Genomic DNA, 23,451 nt, shown 5'->3' on the forward strand with positions numbered 1-23,451 from the left:
TAAATATTTTTATTTTTAATTTTATTATTAATTATAATTTATTATAATTTTTTATTATAATTAATGTTTTATTTTTTTTACATTTTTTCTTAATATTTTAGAATTTTTTCGTTTGTTTTTATTTAAAGAATTTCTAAGCTTCTGATGTCGTTTGACTTCCCATTCTATTTGTTTAAAACTTGCACCATCTATAGTATTAAAAACATCTGTACCACCAGGTTTATTTTTTTGTTTACTATGTTCTTCTAATATTTCTGCAAATTTCTCAGCTGATACAAATATATTGTCATCAATTCCTTTTAAATTTTTATTTTGTTTCTTTATATTTGATTGAATATCTTCCAAGATATCTTCAATGCCATCTTTTGTATCTTCATTAAAGTCCAAATCACTTATATTATCTGAATCAATATCACTTAAATTTTGTAATTCATTATCAATTTCATTATTTTCATCTTTTTCTAAATTTTCTTCCGATTCATACATATCATCAGAATCATTACTTGCTTCACTTTTAATATTACTATCATCAAAATCTTCATCTTCTTCAAAATCTAATAATTTAGAAAATTTATAATTCATATAATATAGAATGTTTTTAAAATAATATTTAGAATAAAAAATAAAATATGAAATTTATATACCTTTCTTTCTCCCAGTTTGAATATCAGCAGCAATATCTAAATCTTCAAAATCTTTACCATCTGTTAATTTGTCCAACATATCGTTAAATTCTTCACTATTAACACTTTCTATATCATCATCTTCGTCTTTAAATTCATGTTTAAATTCTTTTTTCTTTTTTAAATAGCGATATAAATATAATTCATCAACCGGAATACGTTCTTCTTTTTGATTAAGATACGAAATACTATCAATTGGAATGCATCTAATACCTTTAGGTGTATATCCTGTTCGTTGTGCAAGAGGATCATTTTTTTTCTGGACTTTTTTACTTTCTAATTTTTTTGGATTCTTAAAAACATAACGATCTAAAAAACGCATTAAGGATAAATCTTCCAATGGATCACCCATATAATCAATTAGTTTTCCTGCAAATATAAATAATATATAATATATATATTATATTTTAAAAATGAAATATAATATTAAAATAATATACAAATTTAATAATAACTTTAATTTATTTAACTATAATGCAATACCTTCAAGAATAGTATTTGCAAATAATGCAACACTTGGATGATAATGTTTAGATAATGTTATTAATTCAGTATTTGAACCTTTAGTTATTCCAGCATAAAGAGGATTTCGACAAAAAGGATCATATTCTTTGCATGTATTAAAATCTATTTTTATATTATTTTCTATTTCATTTTCAGACTTTATTTCTTTATCTGTATTGCATATAGATGCAATGTTCATTAATAAAATAGAATCTTTTAAATTGGATTTATCATTAGATAAATAAGAAATATCTTCTAAATTTAATGAATTATTTTTAGTTTCAGAATTATCATTTTCAATTTTAATACAATCTTGAGATTTTAATAATAAAGTTTTTAATTCTTTATGTGTATGTAAAACTTTGGATATTATATATAAAGTAGCACATGCCATATTTGCAGGAAAATATAATATAATTTGTAAAGTTCTTTTAATAAAAGCATATGAACGTTGCTTATTACAATCATTTTGAAGAACTCGAAATAATAAATTAAGAAATAATGCACGTTTATTTGCTATTCCAATTTGTAGATCTAATAATTTCCGATAGAAAGCAGAATAAAATCTATTTGATTGAGCTTCATCTTTACCTGTAACCTATATAAATAAAAAAATTAAAAATTGAATGTTATAATAAAAATATATTAACTCATATACTCACTTGATATAATAAATTGAGCGCATTTAAAGAAACATTAAAAGATCCAATATGTACAACTTTATATACAGAATCTATATGATCATTCAATATATTTGAATTCATTTTTGCAAATGGATATGCTCTATTTACACCAGTTAAGATTGCTGCCATCATTCTAGAATCTGGTTCTCCTTTTTTTAAACAAGCTTTAAAGAAGGCAAAGTAAACTTCAATAAGTGTTGAAGCAATTTTTTCATCTTTTTTAGTTAAAAGAAATTGTGTTAACAAACAAATTGCATAATATTGTATGCGATGTGCTACATTTTTTCTAAATAATAATTTTTCAACTTCTCGTAATACAATAAGTTTCATATTGGGATGTTTATATAAGAACTTATTTAGACAAAATATTACTTTAGATCCTATTTTACAATTTGGATCTCCTATTTTATTTACAATTAATTCCAATAATTTATATTGATGTTCAATATTTCCTATTAATAAATCTGTCATTACTGATATTGCTACTTCACGATTTGCATCTACTGTGTCAGATGCAATACTAGCTAGAGACATTATAAAACGTTCATACAGTTCATGTAATTGATCTTCAAAATACCAATGAGCCATTAATTTTTTTTTTGACATATCTGAATTAAGTATGTCTCCAGAATTAAATTTATCAAGTTCATCTAAATTTTGTTCTTCAAATTTAAGTAACTTAAATTTAGGATGAAGTAGATCTATCAAAAACAAGTCTCTTAAAGATTTTATTATCATGTTGCATTGATGATGTTTTACAACTCTTACTTGATTTATAAGCATTGTAAGTCTATTTAAATTATATTTTGGATTATCTTGTACTAATACAATGGCAGCTGCTATTTTATCCGAAGTTGTACCCTGTGTTAATGCTGTTCTTAACCATGTTGTTTCTGAATTAGTATGTTTTGATTCTTTTAATTGAAAAACAGAAGTTTCTGTATCTAAATATCTTTTTGCTTCATTTTTTAAATTTGATATTTCTGTTTCAGTTTTAGAATGTGTATATGAATCCTCTTCTTTAGAATATTCCTTATACCATTTATCATTCTTTATGTTCATTTTTTTAGATTCTTTCTTCAACTAATTAAAAATCCAAATATTATATACAAATATATTCAAAAATATATAAAAACAATATATAAATTTATATTTTATAAAAAAAACATCTTACCTCGTGGTTAACCTCAGTAGCTTTAATTAGAAATTTTATTTAGAAATAACACAAAAACATAACAAAGCATTATTTTTTTTATAGTATTATAAAATATTTATATGAATATTTAATATTATTCAATCGTAATACAACGATATAATGATAATAAAATATTTCTAATAAACAAAATTTATGGAATACAATTAAAGTATCTATTACTTACATCTCTCTCTCTCTCTCTCTCTCTATATATATATATATACATTAAGATTTTAATTTTAAATATACATTAAAATATACATTAAAATATATGTAATTTAAAAATCGTATTTCAAATACATATATTGATTGTAAATATATGCTTGTAAATTTTATAAATATCTTGTAAAAAAATTTTATTCTTGAAAATAAAAAATTTGCGTGTTACCTCTTCTTGGATTATACTCTCTTAATACAAAATCAAAATTTCTGACAGCAAAAAGAATTTTTATTTAAATTAAAATTTATAACTACAAAAATATGAAAGAAATTTTATATTAATATTTTTTAGAAATTTATTTATTAATATAACATTATTAATTAAAAGCAGATGCTAAAACATACAAGTATTCGATTCAAGCAATGCATTTAATTCCATATATAATGCTGGAAGTCATAGAAAGTGAATGTTTCAGTCTCGTTGCTATTAAATTTATTGCTTGAATCTATTGCAATGTTTCAATGTTTTTATAGGTTCTTTAATCTCTCTCTCTCTCTCTCTCTCTCTCTCTCTCTCTCTCCTCTCTCTCTCTCTCTACTCTACTCTACTCTACTCTACTCTACTCTACTCTATGTGTGTGTAAGTGCGTGCGCACGCGCGCGTGTGTAAAATTTATTTATATATTTTAAAACTATACAAAAGACTTATATATATATATATTTTTTTAAAAATATTTATATAAAAATAACAATTCATTTTTATTTCATATGTCAAGCAGTTTGTACACTTTTTCTTCTTTTAGTTTTATTGTCATCTGATATACTTTTGAATGTTCTTTTTTTTGAAGAGTTAAGACTAGTTTGTTCAATTTGAGAATTTCCATTTTGAAGTGATACATCATTATTTGATTCATTTTGTAAAACAAAAGAGCTAAAATTAAAGGGTTCAAAACCTTCAGATATTGCTTTTTGTCGCAACATCTGTGCTTTCTTTTTTAATAGTTGTTTATCTCTCTGTTTACTTTTATTTTTTTTCTTTTTTTTAAATTCATTTTTTTTTAACATAATAGTATCTGAATTGGTTTGTGTATTCTCTTGTTGTTCTTCTTGTGTTCCCATATTATTTAATTTTTCCATATTATTTATAGTATCTTTTATTTCTCCATTTATTATAGTATTTTGTTTAGTTTTAGTTTTTTTCATTGATCTGCAATAGAAAAATAATAATTTCTTTCACAAATAATTTCATATAACATTAATATTATGATAATGTGATAATATTTTTATTTATATTATTTATTTATCTAATTAATTTTAATTAATTTTATTATTTGATATTAATTTATTTTAATTAATACATACATGTTAAATGGTATTCCAATTTGTATTGCTAATCTATTATATGCTACTTTTGTATCGTTTGCAAGTGATACATGAGTTCTGTACGTTTTAAGTACATTTCCAATATTATTCCACTTCCATGCTTGTGATAAATGATGAGTATGAATACTTCGTAATAATATTAAAAGAAGACAAATATATCTTTGTTTGACTTCTTTTCTTATTTCATTGCCATTAGTAACAGCTTGTTCACTTTTAATTTTTTGTATATTGGATAACTCTTGAAATATATTTATAGTATTTTTACATATTTTTTTTTCCAATTTCATTCTTATATCAAAATGTTTTGTATCTAAATGAACTAGTCGACTATTATTATAAAAGATAGTTAAGAATTCAAGTGCATACCCCCGACGGAAAGATCTTATATTATTATCAAAAGCAAAATCTACCTGCAAAAATTATAGACTATTAATTAGAATTCATCAAGACAATTTATTAAAATGAAAACTAAAAATTTACCAATAAAGGAGCTAATTGCCAATTACCCTCCCATTGTAACTGTAAAATGGTTTTAAATAACAAAGGTGATAATACACAATCTCTTCTTTTAAAAAAAGCTCTTAAATTTTCTTCATAAATTTTAATGATTGTATCTATAGATATATTAGCCTGCTCAGCACATCTCACGAGAAATGTACAACATTCAGCTAATTTATCACTCATTTCATGATAAACTGATGTGGTTCTTTCTCCTTTTTCTATTAGAGCCTTAAAAATATTTTTTTGTTAAATAATAAATATAAAATAATTATTAAATTTTAAAATATAATTACCTTTAATATTATTGTTAATAATTCTTCATTAACATTTTCTATGTCTTTGAATTTTTTTACCATTGATAATGTTCTTAAACAAGATCGAACTCGATCTTGAAGAGGTTTCTGATGAGGATCTTTTATACAAAATTCTAATAATGTAAAAAGAGGAAGCAACATATCAAGTACAATTGCCATTGATGGAGCATATTCTAAATAAGTTTCTAATAAATCTATGACTCGAATTCTAAAATGAGTTAAAGCTTGTGCTGATTTTTCTTGTTTTTTGGACCGGAACTGACGATTTTCCCGAAGAATCCTAAATGCTGCTGCTAACGATTCATCCAATCGTTTTCCTTCTTCTTCATCAATGTTTTCTACATTTATATCATCATTATCAATTTGAACAGAAGCATCGCCTAATGCTTGACTAACTGCCATTCGTAATCTATCAGTTATTGTTTCATCTTCGTTTTCATTTGTCGATTCTTCATTTGAATCAGAGTCATTATCTGATGAAGTCACAATTTCATCATTAACATTTTCTTCATCACTTTCATCATAATCTGTACTATTTAAACTTGATTCCATATCTGATGAAATTTCATCATTTTCATTATCAAAACCATTTTTTGGTACAAGTGGTGCTTTCTCAGTTCTTACATCTAATACCTAGAAATAAGAATTTCGAAATATAATGACCAATCTTTTAATTATATTTATAAAATTTACGTACTGCTAAAATTTGATGTATAGCTGTTGGTGTTATATAGGGACAAATATGTGGAAAAACACATCCTACTAATGATCGTAATAAATGACTATTTTTTGAATAGAAAGATAATAATAGATCAACAACTACTTCTACCCATTCTGGTTCATCATCTTGTTCTTTATTAACAGTTTTATATTTTTTAGATTTTTTTAGTATTCTTTCATAACAACTTTGTAGTTCATCTATAGTCATAATTGCCATTTGTGGATCTGAAAATAATTGTAAACCCATATGCAAATTCATTGTATGAAATAAAGGTATAGCATCTGTCTTTTTTGAATTATTTTCCAAGTTTTTAATTAAATGTGTCACTTTTTCCCACGAAATTTTAGCATCATTCACTAATGGATTTCTTAATTTCAAGGTTTGTTCTTTTAAATGAATGTCCAAGAAATGAACTAATTCACTTAATATATTTCGTAAATCACTTAATTTTGGTAATTTGTGATCTAATGCATGATAAAATGTTTCCTTAAATTGTGCTATAACCAAAAAAAAATAATTATAATATAAAATATATGCGATTGATACTATAATATTAAATGTAGAAATAATATTTACAAGCTAGATCTATTCCAACATTTGGCATTTCACATAATCCATAAGTAAATAAAAATTTTAATTGATCCAATTTCCATTCTATATCCATAAACATTTTAGGATGTCCTATTAACCTAATAATAATAAATTACTATTATAATTGCATTAAAAATAAAATTTCATATTATAATATTATATTTCTTGAAATATAAGTTTAATTAATTAAGTACCTTGTTAATAAATGAGCAGCATAAATTCTTTCAGCATTTGTCCAAAAAGATTCTGTTTTTAAATTTGATTTGTCTCTAGGTACTTTATTTTCAATTATATCTCTGTATATTTTTGATACTTTTTTTATACCATCTAAATTCAAATTTCCAGTAAGCATTTGAATTACTTTTGTACCTGTTTTTTTTTCAATCATTAAATCACCTGGATATAATATTAATTTTTTTAACACAGCAATTTGTATTTTTAATTTAGTATCATTACTATTTGTAGCTAATATTAATAAATTTAAGATTTCTTTGAATCCAAGAAGAATTTCATCTTTATTATGATATTTAGATCCAGAACATTTTTTTAACATATGCTGTATATAATTTGGTGATAATAATGATGGAAGTATAGATTTATCTACAATATTTGATAATATGAGTTTGAGAATCTGTATAACCAAATATTCATCAGTTTTAGATGGTTTTATAAATTTTTGATCTATATAAATCCAAAAATCAATAATGAGTTCAGCTGACATTAAATTCTCACAAAATAATTTAAATATTGGATGATGACATGATATAATTCTGGGTAAATCCTGAATATCAATAATGTATAAATTAATATATTTTTTATAAATAATTTTATAAATAAATTTATAATATATACTTACTAATAATATTTTCACTATGTTATTCATAGATTCTTTGCTGATAATATCTTCTGTACCAAAATGTTTTTTTGAAAATTCATTATTTACAAGTAATGGACATTTATTCCTTATTATTAACAAAGCATACAATGAATCTAATGTTTGTTCTGTCCATGGTTTGCCAAATTCTTTTTCAATAATTGGCCAAACTGATTTTTTAATACATTCAGTATCAAGTTGATTTATAAATTCAACAAGAAATGAAACAGAAACAAATGATAAATAACTACGCTGTTTGCCTGCATTAATGAGATCTTGTATAGTCTGTAGTTGTATTTCATTAATACTATTTAAAAGTAATTTAGATCTTATTAATGTTCCATATGCTAATATGCGCCCCATATAAATATCACCATTTTCCTAAAATAATGTGATTAATATTAAATATAAATGTTATATTAATATGTTATATTAATATTGTGATATAATACATATTGATTTTCTTACACTTTTAGCATTATTATTTACTGGATGTAATTCATTGTTTACTATAGATAAAAATTTTTCTATAGACATTTTAGGATTTATTATTAGAAAAACTGTCAGAGTTGTATAAAAACCTATTCGTGAAGTTGTTTTTGAAGAGCCTAAGCTTCGAATAAGTCTTTTTATAGCATATTTAAATTCTTGGGTATCATTATTCTCCTAAAACATATTTGTATATAATTTATCAATATAAAAACTATGATGACTTTTCGCGTATAAAAATGATTTATTTTGAGGTTATTTTTAAATTAATACTTACTGAATTTTGTTCAATTAAATATTTTAATAGGACAATTCCACCATGTATTCTTTCAGATTCTGTTTCATTTCTAAGTTTAGTAAAATAATCAAGAACTGTACAATCCATTTTATTCATTTTATCCTTCATTTTAAAATCATTTGAAATAGGCTCTAACATGTGCATAGTCTCATCCGCCATCTTGCTTTGTTTTACCTAAAAACTACGCTAATCTAATAAGTACCTACATAACAAATATATAAAAACAATTGAATGAATTAGTATTTTAATACCTGATCTTATAATAGTAGTTATTTAAATGAAACAAATAATGAATAGAATGTAAAATCAAAAGTGTATATTTCATTTTTGAATTGCATAGACTGTCAATCGTTTTCGTTAAAAATTTCGTACCTTTGTGTAGAACTGTCGAATTACTATAAATAAAAATTTCTAGTAATATTATGCAATTCAACTACATAAATAAATTATTTTTTGAAAAGAACTTATCATAATCTAATTGTTAACAATTCATAGTAAAAATAAAAGTAATTGTGTTCTTTATTAGAAATTTTTAATCTTTTGATAAATTACTATCGAAATTCATTAATGCAAGTAACGATCCCTAACTAAGTAAGTTTGCATAGATTGATGATTTCAAATTCTTTAGTGATTAGAAAAGTGCCATCTTGAACATAGTATTGCACTCGACCCGCGCGGTCCCGGTCAGTTTCGTGCATCCAATATGGCTGGTCGAGGTGGTTACGAAGATTCAAGGCAAGTATAGGTTACAATTTCTTTCATGTATAACAATTATTGAGATTTTTCAATACAATGTAAGGATAGTATTTAATCGATGTACCGAATTGATAAAAAAACTGCTCTTTTCTTCAATAATTTTACGATTTTAAGGTTAAGTGAGTTTTGATTAGAGTGCAGCGCAGCACCTTACAGATATGGTTCCTTCGACACGCGGCTTTATTTTGGCCGGCCAAACAATAGTATATTTTAGTCATAATATTATTGATAAAAATATGAACTAAAAATTTGTGATATATATATAATACATTTGATTAAAAATATTATTTGGTATAACACATAAGAGTATTTAATTCCACATTATTCACTAGAATATGTGCTTATGAAAATTAATATTCTAATGAGTGTCACAATTATGAATCTATATATTGTTATTATTATTTCTATATATTATTGTTATTTTGTAGTTAATTCTCAAAACTGAATATGAAACTTTTTGTAATTCTAACATCAAATGATTATTATGTATTAAATTTAAAATAATATTATTTTTTTCATTAAATTAATAGTTAAAAAAATAATTAAATACAAAAATAATGCTTATTTTACATATATTAATTGTGCAAAATATTAATATCATATATGTAAAATGCATATGACTATACATTTTTTTAAACAGAGATTATGGAGGTGGATATAGAAGTGGCAGAAAGCCATTACCAACAGAACCTCCTTATACTGCATTTGTGGGAAATTTACCAAATGGAATTGTACAAGGAGATGTTGATAAAATCTTCAAAAAACTTAATGTTAAAGGAATCAGATTGGTTAAAGATAAAGAAACTGATAGGTTTGTATAGATGAAACTAATTATAATATGATTGAATTGAATATTTTATAAATAATACAATACAATTTTATAAATAATATTTTTTTAATATTATATCATATATTTAATATTTGTTTTTTTTCTATAGGTTTAAGGGTTTTTGTTATGTTGAATTTGAAGATTTAGCAGACTTAGAAGCTGCATTGGAAATGGATGGAGCAGTAGAAGTAGATAAAAGTGTTATTAAAATAGATGTAGCAGAGGGCAAGAGAAATGACCGCGGTGGTTTCGATAGGAGAGGGCGGAGTGGAGGTAGCAGTGGAGGCTTTAGAGGGAGAGATGGAGGCCGCGGAGGATATGGTGATGATTTTGGAAGCAAATCTATGTATTCTAGTAAGCGTTATGCTTTGCATAACGTATATAATAAATATCTTTTAAATTTAACATTATATAAATTAATTAATTGGTACAATAATATTTTCATAATATTTAAAAACTTATAAGTTTATAAAATAAAATTTTATATATTTTGTATATATAATTTCATGTTTTTCATATATAAGAAAAAGACGCATTATTATTAAAAATTAAAATTTAATGTAATAATGTGCAGGAGGTTATGTAGGTCAAGGTCAAAGCCATGGTGGTAGACAAGGCAGTACATGGGATATGAGAAGTAACCGGGGTAACTACAGTCAATTTAATGATGATACAGGAGGTGGAAGTCGAGAATGGTCGCGTAACGCTTCATCTAGATCATATGGTAATAGACCAGCTTCTCGTGGAACTGGAACTGAACGAAAACCATTTCATGATGAACCATTTCATAAAGATCCACCTCCAGGTTTGTTTATATATAATATTTGATTTTATCTTTAAAAAATGATAAATAATCTTAATATTATTATAGCTGATACAACTGGAAGGAAACGTCTGGTATTAGCACCAAGAACAATTCAGGATCCCATAAATGCAATTGCAGAATCAAGTAAATCAAGTTCAATTTATGGTGGCGCAAAACCTCGGGAGGAAAAAATTAATACTGACGACAAGTAAACACATTATGATTACTAGTTTCTGATTCCCTAAATTTCAGGGAAAGGAACTTTCCCAACAAAAACATTTGGAAACCAATATAAGATCCCTTAGTTTCCTCAAATGTAGTGGGAAGAATCTCTTCAGAGATGAGAAATTGTAATAATTTTTATTTACCCCTAAGGGGAGTCTTCCCCATAACGATGAAAAGTGATTTAATGAGATTCTTAAGTTCTACGTATTTGGCATTTTTAATTAAGAATAAAATTTTTTCATCTAGTGCCCTCTCTATTTACACTAACTCCTTAGTTTAAAAAAATGTAATAATAAATTGGAAACTTAAAGTAAAAATTGTGTGCATCATGCATGCTCGAGTAATATTGGTTATGTGTAATTATATGTATATACATATGACCAATCGTATCATATATGTATATATATATATATGTACACACGTGCGCGCACACACAGACTTGAATTATTTGTGTATATATATATATATATATATGTGTGTGTGTATATATATATATACACACGCGATAATGATGTGATACGGAAAGTACATTTTAATGTTCACGTCAATTTCATGTTGGGTGTTGTATCAGTTTATAATAATATTAATGGTATGTGTACAAACTATTATAAATATATACTATCACCATACATATTTGATTCCGTAAAAACTGATCTTCTAATAATATAGTACTCAAATAATCTTTGTTTTAAAGAGTACAAAATATTGTCCGTCTTTTCATTTCCTTCCTTATAATTTTTATGTTTCATTTTAATACCAATCATTGTATCTGCTTATTGAGATGATTTATAAATAATTGTTTAATATTGAAACTCAATTTGATTAAAAATATTAAACATTTATTTATGCGCTTGTGAAATAATGACAAATAATTATAAAACATAAAAAATATTTGAGTGATTGAAAAAAATTATACATCACTAAATAATATGAGGATAATGTGCCGATTATTACGCATTAATATTGTGTAATGAATTAATTTACTATGCTAGTAATAAATGTCAATCATTTGAAAAAGATATTGATAATTATGAGATAAATAAAGAAAAACTTATGATAAAACTTAATGATAAATATATTATATAAAACTATGCTTGTATATGATATTATTTCCTGAATAAAGTAGTCGTTTGCCTTGTATTTGTGTAATGTATTTTTAGAAAATTAAAGAATAAAAAAATAAAATTGTAATATTTTTAATATAGTTTGTAAATTATTCTTAAATAAGATCATTAAATATTCGCTTTTAATATAAACGAATGTAATTAATTAAAATCAATTTTAATTTGCATTTGAAACTAAATAATTAATAATTAATTATCCATTTAAATTAAAGAAGTTAAATTATGATTACATAATTCAATACTTGTTATCATAGAAGTTCATACTTTTATCAAAAGCTTATTTCGGCAGCCACGCCTAAATTTCTCCCTTATTAAGGGTTATTCCCCTCCTTCTTTGTAATATAGATATACCGTAATATTTTCCTGTACAGTCAATGCAATATTTTTCTTTTATATCCAATGAATTTACAATAAAATTGTTAATTTTTTTAAATATAATTTTGCTTTTGTTTAATAATATAATAAGAATATAATGTCAATTAAAGCAAAGAATTTAAAATTCAAATAACCTATTCAATTTATTCATGATATATGTATACTTATATATATTTCGAGTATGGCTGTAATCTCGTCTTCTGTCACAATACTGCGCTTGTTAGCTTGAAATTTAGTTTTGGATTATCTTCAATATCGTTTAAAAATACCGTACTGATTTCTACTTATTGTTTAAATTGAATTACGACGAAAAAATGTCTAGTGAAAGTGTAAAAACAGTAAGTAATATAACGATGAATAATTTTTTTATAAAATATTTTCATACTTTTTTTATAAAAAAATATTCATTATTTATTTTAAATATATATATTTTCTTATATCACAAAAATATGATTTTAATTTAATTTAATTCTTATTTTCTTTATTAGTTTGCTAGTCTTGAAACACCTGGATATGTGGGATTTGCAAATTTACCTAATCAAGTTCATAGAAAATCAGTAAAAAAAGGTTTTGAATTTACACTTATGGTTGTTGGAGAATCTGGTCTTGGAAAATCTACATTAGTAAATAGTCTATTTCTTACTGATTTATATCCAGAACGTATAATTCCTGATGCTATAGGTAAATTAAATTTTGTTTATATTTTCATTTATATATAAATGAATAAAATATATATATAAATATAAATAAAAAATATATATCTTATATATGATAATTACTATATTAGTATAATTTAAATAGAGAAAACTAATCAAACTGTTAAGCTTGATGCTTCAACTGTGGAAATTGAAGAGAGAGGTGTCAAACTTAGATTAACTGTTGTTGATACTCCTGGATATGGAGATGCAATTGATAATACAGATAGTTTTAGAGCTATCATACAATATATAGATGATCAATTTGAAAGATTTTTACGTGATGAAAGTGGCTTAAATAGAAGAAACATAGTAGATAATAGAATACATTGTTGTTTTTATTTTATTTCACCATTTGGTCATGGGTAAGATATTTTAATTATAATTTTATTTTATTATAATATAATAAAGATACCAACATGTTTATATTTCTTTTTATTTTCAGATTAAAACCTTTGGATATAGAATTTATGAAGCAACTTCATAATAAAGTTAATATAGTACCAGTAATTGCAAAAGCTGATGTACTTACAAAAAAAGAAGTATTGCGTTTAAAAAAACGAGTTATGGAAGAAATAGAAGGCAGTGGAATAAAGATTTATCCATTACCAGATTGTGATAGTGATGAAGATGAAGATTATAAAGAACAAGTTAGACAACTAAAAGAAGCAGTTCCATTTGCTGTATGTGGAGCAAACACATTATTGGAAGTAAAGGGACGAAAAGTACGAGGGCGATTATATCCATGGGGTGTAGTAGAAGTTGAAAATCCTGATCATTGTGATTTTATAAAACTGAGAACAATGTTAATGTATGTAATATTAGTTTAAATGAATATATTAAAGAATAGAATAGTTTTTATTATTTATTGTTTTTATATTATATTATATTATGTTATATTTAATTATAGCACACATATGCAAGATTTACAAGAAGTGACTCAAGAAGTACATTATGAAAATTATCGCAGTGAAAGACTAGCAAAAGGAGCTCCTGTACCACCTCGAAGACAAACGTAAGTATTATAATTTTTAAAAAATATTCGAAATTTCTTTTTTGTTAATAAAATTCTTTTATTTTTTTTTTTCAATAGAATTGCAGAATCTGAGAGAAGTAATTCTGTTTCTGAGAAAGATCGAATATTGCAAGAAAAAGAAGCTGAGTTACGACGAATGCAAGAATTAGTAGCAGTAATGCAGGCACAAATGCAACAACAACAACCTTAATTATATATATATTTTCTGCACAAATATGTGAAGAAAAATTAATTCTTCACATTACAGGTGCCAAAAAATTATATTAAATGATCAATATGCTATTCAAAACATAATTTGAGAAAAAATTTTTACAATTTTTAAAAGTTTATTTATGACAAATATAATTAAAAAATATACATTTCTTATTCAATATTTTTGTTTTACATATTAAATCATGAACAAAATTCAGTATTTTAAAGACATAGAAAAGTAAAATTAAAAGTATAGGAAAAATTACATATATATACTGTAACTATAATTTAATAACCATACAAGACAGAAATGCGTAATAAGTGCCTTGCATATTTTTTTTAATAAAATAATTTATAATTTTCATTAAAATGCAAATATCAAAACTAATACAATCCATTTTATAAAAATAAAACTGTTATAAAGAATTTGTATTTCTTAAACAAGATGTAGTACAATTAATATTTGGTAAAATATATTATAATATTGAAATATATAGAATGTAACAACAAAATATGCAAAATTTTTCAAATATTATGCAAAAATTTTATTTCAAAAAGAGAAACGAAAATTTATAAGATACAATATAACTCCAATAACAAGGAACTATATAAGTTTATAAATTGTATAAATACATATATACAATAACATTTTATAAATATTGATATTTTACACAAATGACAAAGAAATTGGTAGAAATATATATATACAATTTGCATATCTTCCAATATTCCATATATTTTTTTATGAAAAAAATTTTAAGACTGCCAATATTAAACTATTAATAATCATTCACAATATTTAGAAATTAAAAGTTTATTTTATGTTGTGATAAGCAGTGTTAAATGTAAAGTGTAGCTTTACATGTATTTTATTTTCAATATATAAAGTATCAAGTATTAAGAATTATTTTTACTTAAATATTCTAGTAATCTTTAATTACTAGTATCTATTCTTAAATCATTTTATAATTTTTGTTAAAAAAAATGTATGCAATTTAAGAAAAGTATTGTATTAAAAATAGGGAACTTTCAGAATGTAGGTAAAATGAACATCAATATATATTACATGAATTTTATTTTATTTCTTAATTATTGTACTTATATATGTGCACTTTTATATTAAGAATATTCTTATGCTTTTATACGTATTGTACAGGTATACTCAGAGTGTGTTTTATACTTTTTTTTGTATAAATATATATCTAATAATATGTGACATTGTTCAAGATTTATGCATATAATAATCTATTACTGTTGAAAAAGCTGCAAAACCTGCTGCTCCAATTAAACCTGCTTTTATACCAGCTAAATCATAAAATCATATTAAAATTCAATACTTATATATATTAAATTTATATTTAAATTTAAGATAGTACCTCTTAATCCTATTATTCCACCTGTTAAGCCACCAGCATATGTACCATTTTTCCAATCAGTTTTTCCTCTATACTAAAGTAAAATTCTAGAATAATATTATAATACATAGATAAACATAAATTAAATTACAATTTTATGTTGAATTTAAGAAATTATTACCGATTCTATTGCACATTCAATAGCTGAATATACACAACCAACTACTGCAAAATTTTTTGCATAACCCAATGTTGTAATTTTCATTTCTCTAAATACTTCACGGACAGTTTGTTGTTTTTCAACACTGGCCACATTTGGATTTACACTAGATGAAAATAAACCTATAGCAGCTCCCAAGCCATATCCTACAAATCTAATTTTTTTTTAATTATACTTACATAAAAATAAACATAATTTTTAATATTATATAATACAAACATACCTATGACACAACTTGCGATACTTTTAAAGATACAACTTTCCATTGCACTTTCTATTAATTTTTCTTCATTAGTTTTAATTCGTACCGGACCTACAGTTCTTGGAATTATAATATTTTCTCTAAATCTTTGTTGAGTAATGAGATGAAGAGCTATTTTATCCAAATCCATATCACTTATAACATTGTTTTCACTTGTGTCCAATAAAGATGATTTAGATGGATTAATGTTAAACATATTTAATTCAATATTTTCTATATTTCAATTCATATAAAAAATTAAAATCAAATTAGCATATTATATCTTAATTATTTTGAATAATTAAATCTTATTTTTTTAAATAAAAATAAAATAAAAAATCTAATAACTAATGTAAAAAGATTTTACATAAAAATAATCAAAAGAAGAAGAAAACAATATATAATTAAACCAAACAATTATTAATCTATTTTTATTCTAACCTTTAATTTGTAGATAATTTTTTAAGAAAATTTCTTAAATTTTCAATTAAAATTTGTTAAAAAATAATTTTATTAATATTATTATTTCTTTGTTATTTAGCCATAAATAATATTGTTATTAATTTATAACAAATATAAATAGAATTACTTTTAATTGTATCAATTTACTTGATACATTGATATGTATACCATATATACATTTCAGAATTCCAAATATTTCTGAATACACACACACACACACACACACACACACACACACACACACACACACACATATATATATATATATATATGTATATATTAAAATAATAGTTAAAATATTAATAGCAGAAGATAATAAAAGATAGTATTTTATTGAAAATTAGTAATATATTTTATTATAACGATAATTAATTTCAAAAATACTTATTAAAATATGTATAAAATTATATCGATAGGATATTTTGCTTTAACATTTAAACTATTGATAGAAGTATGCACATATATACATTTATTTTGAATATTTGAAACGATATCTAATTTTCAACAGGTTATCATACATATAATAGTTTGTTTTTTAAAAAAAAAGAACGAAATTATTAATTTATCAAAAATAATTTCAAAATAGTGTTTTGATTACCTAATTAAATGCATTAAATCATACACTGAAGCCATTGAAGAAAAAACAGAAATGGAAGAAGATAATGATGATGGTAAAAAATTGAATTTACGAAAATTATTCAAATTATAATGAAAAAATTATATCATTTCAGAAAATAATATTGCTGTTAAAAATACAGTTCCATTAATAAAAGATTTATTCCATGTGCATGGGAAAGTTGGAGAAGGAACCTTTAGTTCTGTATATTTAGCTACTTTAAAATTATCTGATGGTTCTAAAAAATTTGCATTGAAACATTTAGTTCCTACTAGACATCCTGAAAAAATTGAAAGAGAATTACAATGTATGCAACAAATAGGGTAATTGACATTTTATAAATTTGGTTATTATTTAAATAACAATAAATGTATTTATATATTTAAAATTAATATCTTTATAACATAATTTCTTTTTTAGAGGAAAAGATTATATAGTTGGATTGGAATTATGTTTAAGAAATTTTGAAACAGTAATATTTGTAATGCCTTATATGAGACATGATAAATTTTCGGTAAGATTTTTATTTTTTTATTTATGACTCAATTTTATTTTAACATATTTATTTTATTGTATAATGTTAAATTTAATAATATTAAATAGGAATATGTACAAGATATGACTGTTCAAGAAACAAAAGATTATATGATAGCATTATTAACTGCATTACGAAGGGTTCATCAATTTAATATTATACATAGAGATATTAAACCTAGTAATTTTTTATATGATAGATGCAATAAAAGGTAAAATAATGTAAATTATTTTAACATAAATTTAATATATTAATTATAATATATTAATTCTTTTATTTTTTAATAGATATTTGCTAGTTGATTTTGGATTAGCACAAGAGTATATAGCTGAAAAGAAATCTAGTAATATTAAATTAGCTAATTCTGAAGTTGTTAAACGAAAAAGATCAGATGAAGTAAAGTATCAATTATTATATAAAAATTTTATAAGTAATATATATATATATATATTTATTATTACTTACTTATTATACTTATATTACTATTATTAACTATTATTATTAACTACTATTATTAACTAATATATATATAATATTATTTTTTTTTCATATTTTTCAGAATAGTTTAAATCTTTCTCTTAATTCAAAAAAGAAAGATACAGGAGAAAAGTGCTATTGCTTTGGTAAAGCAAAGGTTTGTTCATTGTGTATATCAAGACCTGAACAGACAGCTCCCAGAGCTGGCACACCAGGTTTTCGTGCTCCTGAAGTTTTATTAAAATATCCTTCACAAACGCCTGCAATTGATATTTGGGCAAGTGGAGTTATAATGTTATGTATTCTTAGTGGTACTCAGCCTTTTTTTCATTCACCAGATGACTGTACAGCTTTAGCAGAAATAACAACTATATTTGGATCAAATAAGATGCAACAATGTGCACGTAAATTAGGTATAATATATAATCTTTTTATTCAATGTAAAGCATTTCATATTTCTCCTTTTATTTTAATTATTTTATGATTTTATTTATTTATATTTTATTTTAAATATTTTTTTTATAATTTAGGAAAAAAAATTATCTTTAGTGAAGATATACCAGCAGTTGATATTGTCTCTTTATGTCAAAAATTGCAAAAAAGAAATAAGGGTTTATTAAATAGTAAAAATCATAATACATGTGAAAAGGTATTTTTTAGTTTATTATTTATTTATAATTATAATTAATTTAAATATAAATATAATTTTATATTTTTTAATAATATACAATATAATATAATAAAGATTCTATTAAAAAATATTCAATATTTTAAGGTATCATCACACACAAAGATATCAGACACACAAAAAGAATATCCAAAAGAAGCTTATCATCTTTTATCAAAATTATTAGATTTAGATTATAAAACACGTTTTACTGCAGATCAAGCTTTAAGTCATCCATTTTTTAAATTATAATGTCTATTTTTATATTAAAAATTGTTTTGGCAAATTTACAAGAAAACTATTTTATAACAATACTATAAAAATAATTAAATAATATTAAATTTAATACTAAGAAGAATTGTACATTATGAAACTTGTACATGTACATATGAGTGTATACAAATAATACATTATGTTAAATCAAGTAATTTATATTAAATTAAATAATTTAGATTTTTAAACATTTTAAATATTAAATAAATAATTTTGTTATTATGTAACAATACTATATAATATAAGATTATATTAATAAGATTGTTAATAAATGCAATAAATTTATAATTTAGTTATATCTAAAAAAATACTTAATTATCTAACAGTTTTATTGCATTATTTTTTAAACAAGATGAATTTTATATTTTTTAGGCACTTGTGGTATTATAACAAATAAATGTCTAAATAATTTTTAGACATTTTGTTTACAATATAGAAAGATCTAAAATAAATTCATATTATATATATATATTTATTCAATATTTTCCAAATTGTTTGCATTTTGTGATATTTCCACATTTTCACTTTTCCATTCCCTAATAAGTTTCCATTCTGCTGCAGCTTCTAATGCTTTAGCTGCTAATTCTTTTATTTTTTTGTTTTGTACTGTATCGCTTTTTATAAGAGCCATTAAAATTTCCATTACATCAGTTTCAATTACTTTGGCTGCAACATCTTTTGTACTTTTTATCATATTTAAAATAATTACAATCCCTCTATGTTGTAAATCAGTATTTGGATTAGCAAGTAAATAATGTAAAGATTCTAACCAATCTTTTGAATCAAATATCTTAAAACAAGATTTTATACTAACTGATGTTAACATTGCTAATGCTCCTGCAGCTGCCATACTTGTATCTAGATCTTCATCTTGACAGAGAATAACCAGATATTTAACTCTATCGTTTTCTTGTTCGTAATATTTAATAGTATCTTCACACAACATTAAATTATTCATAACCTGTGTAGATGCACGTTTTAACATTTCATGATCTTCGTACATATAAATTTCAATTTTTTGAAAACCCCCTTCTTTCAAAATTCGTTTTCTAACACTATCATTAATCCCAGCTAAGTTGCATAAAGCCATTAAAGCTTCAAAATTTTCAAGAGCAGAACATTCTGCATTTAAGAGATTTATAAATGGTCGAACTACTTCCATTATTCTTTGTCCAGGGAATGCAACTTCTGGATTTATTGTAATTCCTAATCGCGCAAGAGCTTGTGATGCTTGTTTCTTTCCTTTATCTGTACCATCTAAAGCTAATGGTAAAAGAGCTTTTGCGCCACCTTGTTGAACAATAATTCCTCGTACTTCCTGTTGACTAGAAATCGCATTAAAGACACGCGCTATTAATTCTTTACTATTTTGACTTTCGGTTTTAGAAAGTGCAACTAATGCACTTGTTACACCAGCTTTAGCTAATGCATTTAATCTTTTATTTACAAAATCTACATCATCTAATTCATGTTCTTCTGGTATATGATGTTTTGCGAATTTTGCTAATTCAATCATTTCTGGTATAAGTTCTTGTTTATCATAAGCATTACATAAATTTACTAATGTAGTAACAACACCATAAACTACAGATTGGTCTCCAGTTTTAGCAAGTTCTATCATGGCTTGAACTGCTTCAACATCTTCAATTAACTTTTCTTTGACTTCAGCATCAAAAGTAAGATATGATAATCCTTCTACTGCCCATTTTCTCATATCTTTTTGCTTTTTAGGATTAATTAAAAATCTTCTACAAGCTTCAGCTAATTTTTTCGTTGCTCCATCAGCAAATGGTCTTATTGTAGCATCTGTACCACCCGAACTGCCTAATTTACATAATCCTACTAGAGCACGTACTCTGATAGAATCATCTTTAGATTGATATAACTTTTTTAATATATTCACGCCTTGATTGATAATTGCAGTACTTTTATCTCTTTTGGATGCAGCGGCAATAATACATTCGCAAGCTACCTTTTGTTGCAATATATCATCTGTGCCTGCCATAACAAGTATCATTTCTAAAATACCTTCTTTAGCAATTACTGAATTTCCAACATCTAATGGACCCAATAATAAAGTTGTTATTGAAACTACAACACGGATCTGTTTAAATAAATAAATATGAAATAAAATTTTACAAAAATATAAATATTATATTTATATATAATAATAATTTTATAATATAATTTTTATTAAAGATTCAAATTATTGATGTATTACCGACCTTAGATTCTAAATCTGGTGTAAGTAATTTATCTTTAATATATTCATCAATAGCATTCTTAAACTTTTCTTTTGCTGCATCATAATACATATTTTCATAAATTCTTGCCAAACATACACTTGTTACAGTTCTGGTAGATGATGTAATATCCATTGAAGATTCATATTTATATTCTTCAAGTTCACTTGCAACTTCCATTAAACGTTGTAAACCATTTAGTTCAACTAATCGTTCTGCCCAGTTTAATGTAGTATAATGAATATTACGCATAATAAGTTCTATAATTGCATCCCTAGCTAGTCCAGAGATTGTTCTGCTTGTTACACTACAGAGTAAACATGATAAAATAGTATCTATCTCTTTGTTGTATTTGTCACATAATTCTTTATTTGGTTTTGAATCTGATTTATTATTCATTCCACTATATGTATTTAGCAATGTCTGCAAAACATAGTTTTAAAATATATATTTTACAATTAAAAATTTATGTTTATTAAATTTGCTAACCTGTAAATAATATTGAGCAGCATTTACTCTTTCTACAATTTTACTATTAATCATTTCTAAACACCAAGGTATACCAATATGCTTCAAAATATCTTTAGTTCTATTAATATTATCTTTACATAATTCTGTAATAATTCGAATAGCAACTGTTATTATTTCTTCATTTTTCTCAAGTTTAAGCATCTTTGTTATTTTAGAAATGATTCCATCATTAAACATTACTTCTGCTCCTGCTCTCTCCCTAGCAAGAACAAGTAAATTATTCATTGCTGTTTCTCGTTTTTCATTATTTTCTTTCATTTCGAAAGCTATATCCATCATTTGTGATACCTTAAAAAAAAACGTATTTATTATAGAAATTGAATTACATTGTAAAAAATATTTTTTTATTTATTTGCAAATTCCAATGAATATATTATAATTAACTTATTATATAACAATGTTAATATACAAACCTTGGCACTGACACGAGAATTCTGTCTATATCTTTCTTGTACAATCTCATGTAATCTTGCAGCAATAGGCTGGATTGTTTTGTTAGTAGGATCAGCAGAAATAATATATCTTGCATCACGATATGCTTCTTCAAATCTTTCTAATGATTCTAATGCTTGACATCTACGAAATAATGCTTTTGGATCATTTGGACATATTTTAAGAGCTTCATCACAATCTTTAATTGCTTTATTATATTCTTCTTGTTTTAAATATGTTGCAGCACGATTTTTATAATATGTAGCTTTTTCAGAATTATCTTTATCTGCAAGTTTTAATGCACTTGTATAACAACTTAAAGCTTCTGACCAATTTCCTTTATTGAATTCTATATTGCCCTTTTCTTTCCATTCATGTGCAGTTAAATTTTTTATTTTCGTCATGTTGAAATATTTTTTAACTGAAAAATTATTAATCACATAAAATTATATAAAAAAAATTATTTATTTCATAAAATACAACATTAAAATTAGATTATAATTATATTAATATATTAATTATATTATTATTATATATTTTATATATATATATATAAAATATGAATATATGTTTAAACTTCAAGTAAATAAAATTTAATAATACATAATTATAATATCAAAATATTGTGTAAGAAATTAATAAGAAATTTACTTACTAAAAAATAAATATTATATAAGTATTTTTAGAATAAGATATATGCACAGTTATATGCACAAAAAAAATTACCAATTCCTCTAAAAGACTTCAATGTAATACTGAAGCTTGCACAGCTTTTGCATGATATTAAAAAAGACATAGAGTTCTAGACGTTACTAGACTGTTGCATGCCTATTTTAAACTTTGTTCGTTCTACAACTGAATAAAATAAAACTATCAGATTAAAATAGCTTACGAACTTGTTTGTAGCATTGTCACCTGTACTTAACCATATCGATTAAATTATTTTTATTTTATCTTTGTTATGAAA

The 23,451-nt window shown here is 23.7% G+C and overlaps 7 protein-coding genes across 14 annotated transcripts; 3 read left to right on the forward strand and 4 right to left on the reverse strand.

Annotated features, from left to right (window-relative positions):
• Positions 1–6: 6 nt before the first annotated feature.
• Noc1 (Nucleolar complex protein 1) lies at positions 7–3,498 on the reverse strand. 2 transcript variants are annotated; one of them, XM_086907459.1, is made up of 6 exons: positions 3,045–3,410; positions 2,639–2,953; positions 1,850–2,571; positions 1,167–1,785; positions 645–1,052; positions 7–554 (listed from the first exon to the last, which is right to left on the reverse strand). In XM_086907459.1, exons 3-6 carry the CDS (start codon positions 2,474–2,476, stop codon positions 61–63), a joined length of 2,148 nt encoding a protein of 715 aa, XP_086763585.1. In that variant the 5' UTR covers positions 2,477–2,571; positions 2,639–2,953; positions 3,045–3,410; the 3' UTR covers positions 7–60. The 2 variants fall into 2 exon arrangements, with proteins under 2 accessions (XP_086763585.1, XP_086763584.1); XM_086907458.1 differs by having other exon boundaries at positions 1,850–2,953; positions 3,045–3,498.
• Positions 3,492–8,984, reverse strand: Mybbp1A (MYB binding protein 1a). Of its 2 annotated transcripts, none has more exons than XM_086907456.1 (11): positions 8,768–8,984; positions 8,375–8,576; positions 8,077–8,274; positions 7,591–7,989; positions 6,929–7,515; positions 6,720–6,832; positions 6,120–6,640; positions 5,402–6,055; positions 5,088–5,336; positions 4,587–5,017; positions 3,492–4,431 (listed from the first exon to the last, which is right to left on the reverse strand). In XM_086907456.1, exons 2-11 carry the CDS (start codon positions 8,552–8,554, stop codon positions 3,996–3,998), a joined length of 3,768 nt encoding a protein of 1,255 aa, XP_086763582.1. In that variant the 5' UTR covers positions 8,555–8,576; positions 8,768–8,984; the 3' UTR covers positions 3,492–3,995. The 2 variants fall into 2 exon arrangements, with proteins under 2 accessions (XP_086763582.1, XP_012347076.3); XM_012491622.3 differs by having other exon boundaries at positions 8,647–8,785.
• eIF4H1 (eukaryotic translation initiation factor 4H1) lies at positions 8,541–12,150 on the forward strand. 4 transcript variants are annotated; one of them, XM_086907465.1, is made up of 6 exons: positions 8,541–8,593; positions 9,024–9,130; positions 9,792–9,962; positions 10,090–10,334; positions 10,555–10,785; positions 10,852–12,150. In XM_086907465.1, exons 2-6 carry the CDS (start codon positions 9,099–9,101, stop codon positions 10,995–10,997), a joined length of 825 nt encoding a protein of 274 aa, XP_086763591.1. In that variant the 5' UTR covers positions 8,541–8,593; positions 9,024–9,098; the 3' UTR covers positions 10,998–12,150. The 4 variants fall into 4 exon arrangements, with proteins under 4 accessions (XP_086763591.1, XP_086763590.1, XP_012347080.1 ...); XM_086907464.1 differs by lacking the exon at positions 8,541–8,593 and adding an exon at positions 8,638–8,901; XM_012491626.3 differs by lacking the exon at positions 8,541–8,593 and having other exon boundaries at positions 8,973–9,130.
• Positions 11,511–15,783, forward strand: Septin1 (Septin 1). Of its 2 annotated transcripts, none has more exons than XM_012491625.3 (6): positions 11,511–11,599; positions 12,998–13,190; positions 13,311–13,569; positions 13,650–14,015; positions 14,115–14,219; positions 14,298–15,783. In XM_012491625.3, the coding sequence occupies exons 1-6, from the start codon at positions 11,546–11,548 to the stop codon at positions 14,428–14,430; spliced, it is 1,110 nt and encodes a 369-aa protein (XP_012347079.1). In that variant the 5' UTR covers positions 11,511–11,545; the 3' UTR covers positions 14,431–15,783. The 2 variants fall into 2 exon arrangements, with proteins under 2 accessions (XP_012347079.1, XP_031774878.1); XM_031919018.2 differs by lacking the exon at positions 11,511–11,599 and adding an exon at positions 12,646–12,847.
• On the reverse strand, positions 15,491–17,537 carry LOC100863267 (mitochondrial import inner membrane translocase subunit Tim22). Of its 2 annotated transcripts, none has more exons than XM_086907469.1 (5): positions 17,309–17,537; positions 16,231–16,482; positions 15,969–16,153; positions 15,809–15,881; positions 15,491–15,737 (listed from the first exon to the last, which is right to left on the reverse strand). In XM_086907469.1, the coding sequence occupies exons 2-5, from the start codon at positions 16,463–16,465 to the stop codon at positions 15,655–15,657; spliced, it is 576 nt and encodes a 191-aa protein (XP_086763595.1). In that variant the 5' UTR covers positions 16,466–16,482; positions 17,309–17,537; the 3' UTR covers positions 15,491–15,654. The 2 variants fall into 2 exon arrangements, with proteins under 2 accessions (XP_086763595.1, XP_031774880.1); XM_031919020.2 differs by lacking the exon at positions 17,309–17,537 and adding an exon at positions 16,690–17,186.
• LOC100870204 (cell division cycle 7-related protein kinase) lies at positions 17,140–19,586 on the forward strand. Its single transcript, XM_012491681.3, has 8 exons — positions 17,140–17,381; positions 17,442–17,649; positions 17,747–17,840; positions 17,930–18,072; positions 18,149–18,257; positions 18,421–18,751; positions 18,869–18,987; positions 19,114–19,586. Exons 1-8 carry the CDS (start codon positions 17,360–17,362, stop codon positions 19,255–19,257), a joined length of 1,170 nt encoding a protein of 389 aa, XP_012347135.1. The 5' UTR covers positions 17,140–17,359; the 3' UTR covers positions 19,258–19,586.
• unc-45 (unc-45 myosin chaperone) lies at positions 18,975–23,353 on the reverse strand. The gene is made up of 5 exons (XM_003697359.4): positions 23,140–23,353; positions 22,466–22,905; positions 22,011–22,340; positions 21,504–21,944; positions 18,975–21,382 (listed from the first exon to the last, which is right to left on the reverse strand). Exons 2-5 carry the CDS (start codon positions 22,886–22,888, stop codon positions 19,751–19,753), a joined length of 2,826 nt encoding a protein of 941 aa, XP_003697407.1. The 5' UTR covers positions 22,889–22,905; positions 23,140–23,353; the 3' UTR covers positions 18,975–19,750.
• Between the last annotated feature and the right edge of the window lie 98 nt (positions 23,354–23,451).

The sequence above is a fragment of the Apis florea genome, unplaced genomic scaffold (assembly GCF_048593485.1).
Source record: "Apis florea isolate Af1SG1 unplaced genomic scaffold, ASM4859348v1 contig_2897_pilon, whole genome shotgun sequence".
NCBI lineage: Eukaryota > Metazoa > Arthropoda > Insecta > Hymenoptera > Apidae > Apis > Apis florea.

Bases quoted from the DNA above. Each gene is read 5' to 3' on its own strand.
- Noc1 (XM_086907458.1), bottom strand. From the start codon at position 2,932: ATGAACATAAAGAATGATAAATGGTATAAGGAATATTCTAAAGAAGAG. The intron at 1,786-1,849 runs GTGAGTATATGA...TTATTTATATAG, and splicing joins CGCTCAATTTATTATATCAA to GTTACAGGTAAAGATGAAGC. The intron at 1,053-1,166 runs GTATTGCATTAT...TTATATTTGCAG, and splicing joins TGCAAATACTATTCTTGAAG to GAAAACTAATTGATTATATG.
- eIF4H1 (XM_086907465.1), top strand. From the start codon at position 9,099: ATGGCTGGTCGAGGTGGTTACGAAGATTCAAG. The intron at 9,963-10,089 runs GTTTGTATAGAT...TTTTTTCTATAG, and splicing joins AAAGATAAAGAAACTGATAG to GTTTAAGGGTTTTTGTTATG. The intron at 10,335-10,554 runs GTAAGCGTTATG...AATAATGTGCAG, and splicing joins AAGCAAATCTATGTATTCTA to GAGGTTATGTAGGTCAAGGT.
- Mybbp1A (XM_086907456.1), bottom strand. From the start codon at position 8,554: ATGGCGGATGAGACTATGCACATGTTAGAGCCTATTTCAAATGATTTT. The intron at 5,018-5,087 runs GTAAATTTTTAG...TAATTTTTGCAG, and splicing joins GGCAATTAGCTCCTTTATTG to GTAGATTTTGCTTTTGATAA. The intron at 4,432-4,586 runs GTATGTATTAAT...TTTCTATTGCAG, and splicing joins ATTGGAATACCATTTAACAT to ATCAATGAAAAAAACTAAAA.
- unc-45 (XM_003697359.4), bottom strand. From the start codon at position 22,888: ATGACGAAAATAAAAAATTTAACTGCACATGAATGGAAAGAAAAGGGC. The intron at 22,341-22,465 runs GTTTGTATATTA...TTTTTTTTTAAG, and splicing joins ATTCTCGTGTCAGTGCCAAG to GTATCACAAATGATGGATAT. The intron at 21,945-22,010 runs GTTAGCAAATTT...TATGTTTTGCAG, and splicing joins CTGCTCAATATTATTTACAG to ACATTGCTAAATACATATAG.
- LOC100863267 (XM_086907469.1), bottom strand. From the start codon at position 16,465: ATGTTTAACATTAATCCATCTAAATCATCTTTATTGGACACAAGTGAA. The intron at 16,154-16,230 runs GTATGTTTGTAT...TTAGATTTGTAG, and splicing joins TATCGCAAGTTGTGTCATAG to GATATGGCTTGGGAGCTGCT. The intron at 15,738-15,808 runs GTACTATCTTAA...TTTATGATTTAG, and splicing joins TGGAATAATAGGATTAAGAG to CTGGTATAAAAGCAGGTTTA.
- LOC100870204 (XM_012491681.3), top strand. From the start codon at position 17,360: ATGGAAGAAGATAATGATGATG. The intron at 17,650-17,746 runs GTAATTGACATT...TTTCTTTTTTAG, and splicing joins CAATGTATGCAACAAATAGG to AGGAAAAGATTATATAGTTG. The intron at 18,073-18,148 runs GTAAAATAATGT...ATTTTTTAATAG, and splicing joins TATGATAGATGCAATAAAAG to ATATTTGCTAGTTGATTTTG.
- Septin1 (XM_012491625.3), top strand. From the start codon at position 11,546: ATGTTCACGTCAATTTCATGTTGGGTGTTGTATCAGTTTATAATAATA. The intron at 11,600-12,997 runs GTATGTGTACAA...TTTCTTTATTAG, and splicing joins AGTTTATAATAATATTAATG to TTTGCTAGTCTTGAAACACC. The intron at 14,016-14,114 runs GTATGTAATATT...ATTTAATTATAG, and splicing joins AAACTGAGAACAATGTTAAT to CACACATATGCAAGATTTAC.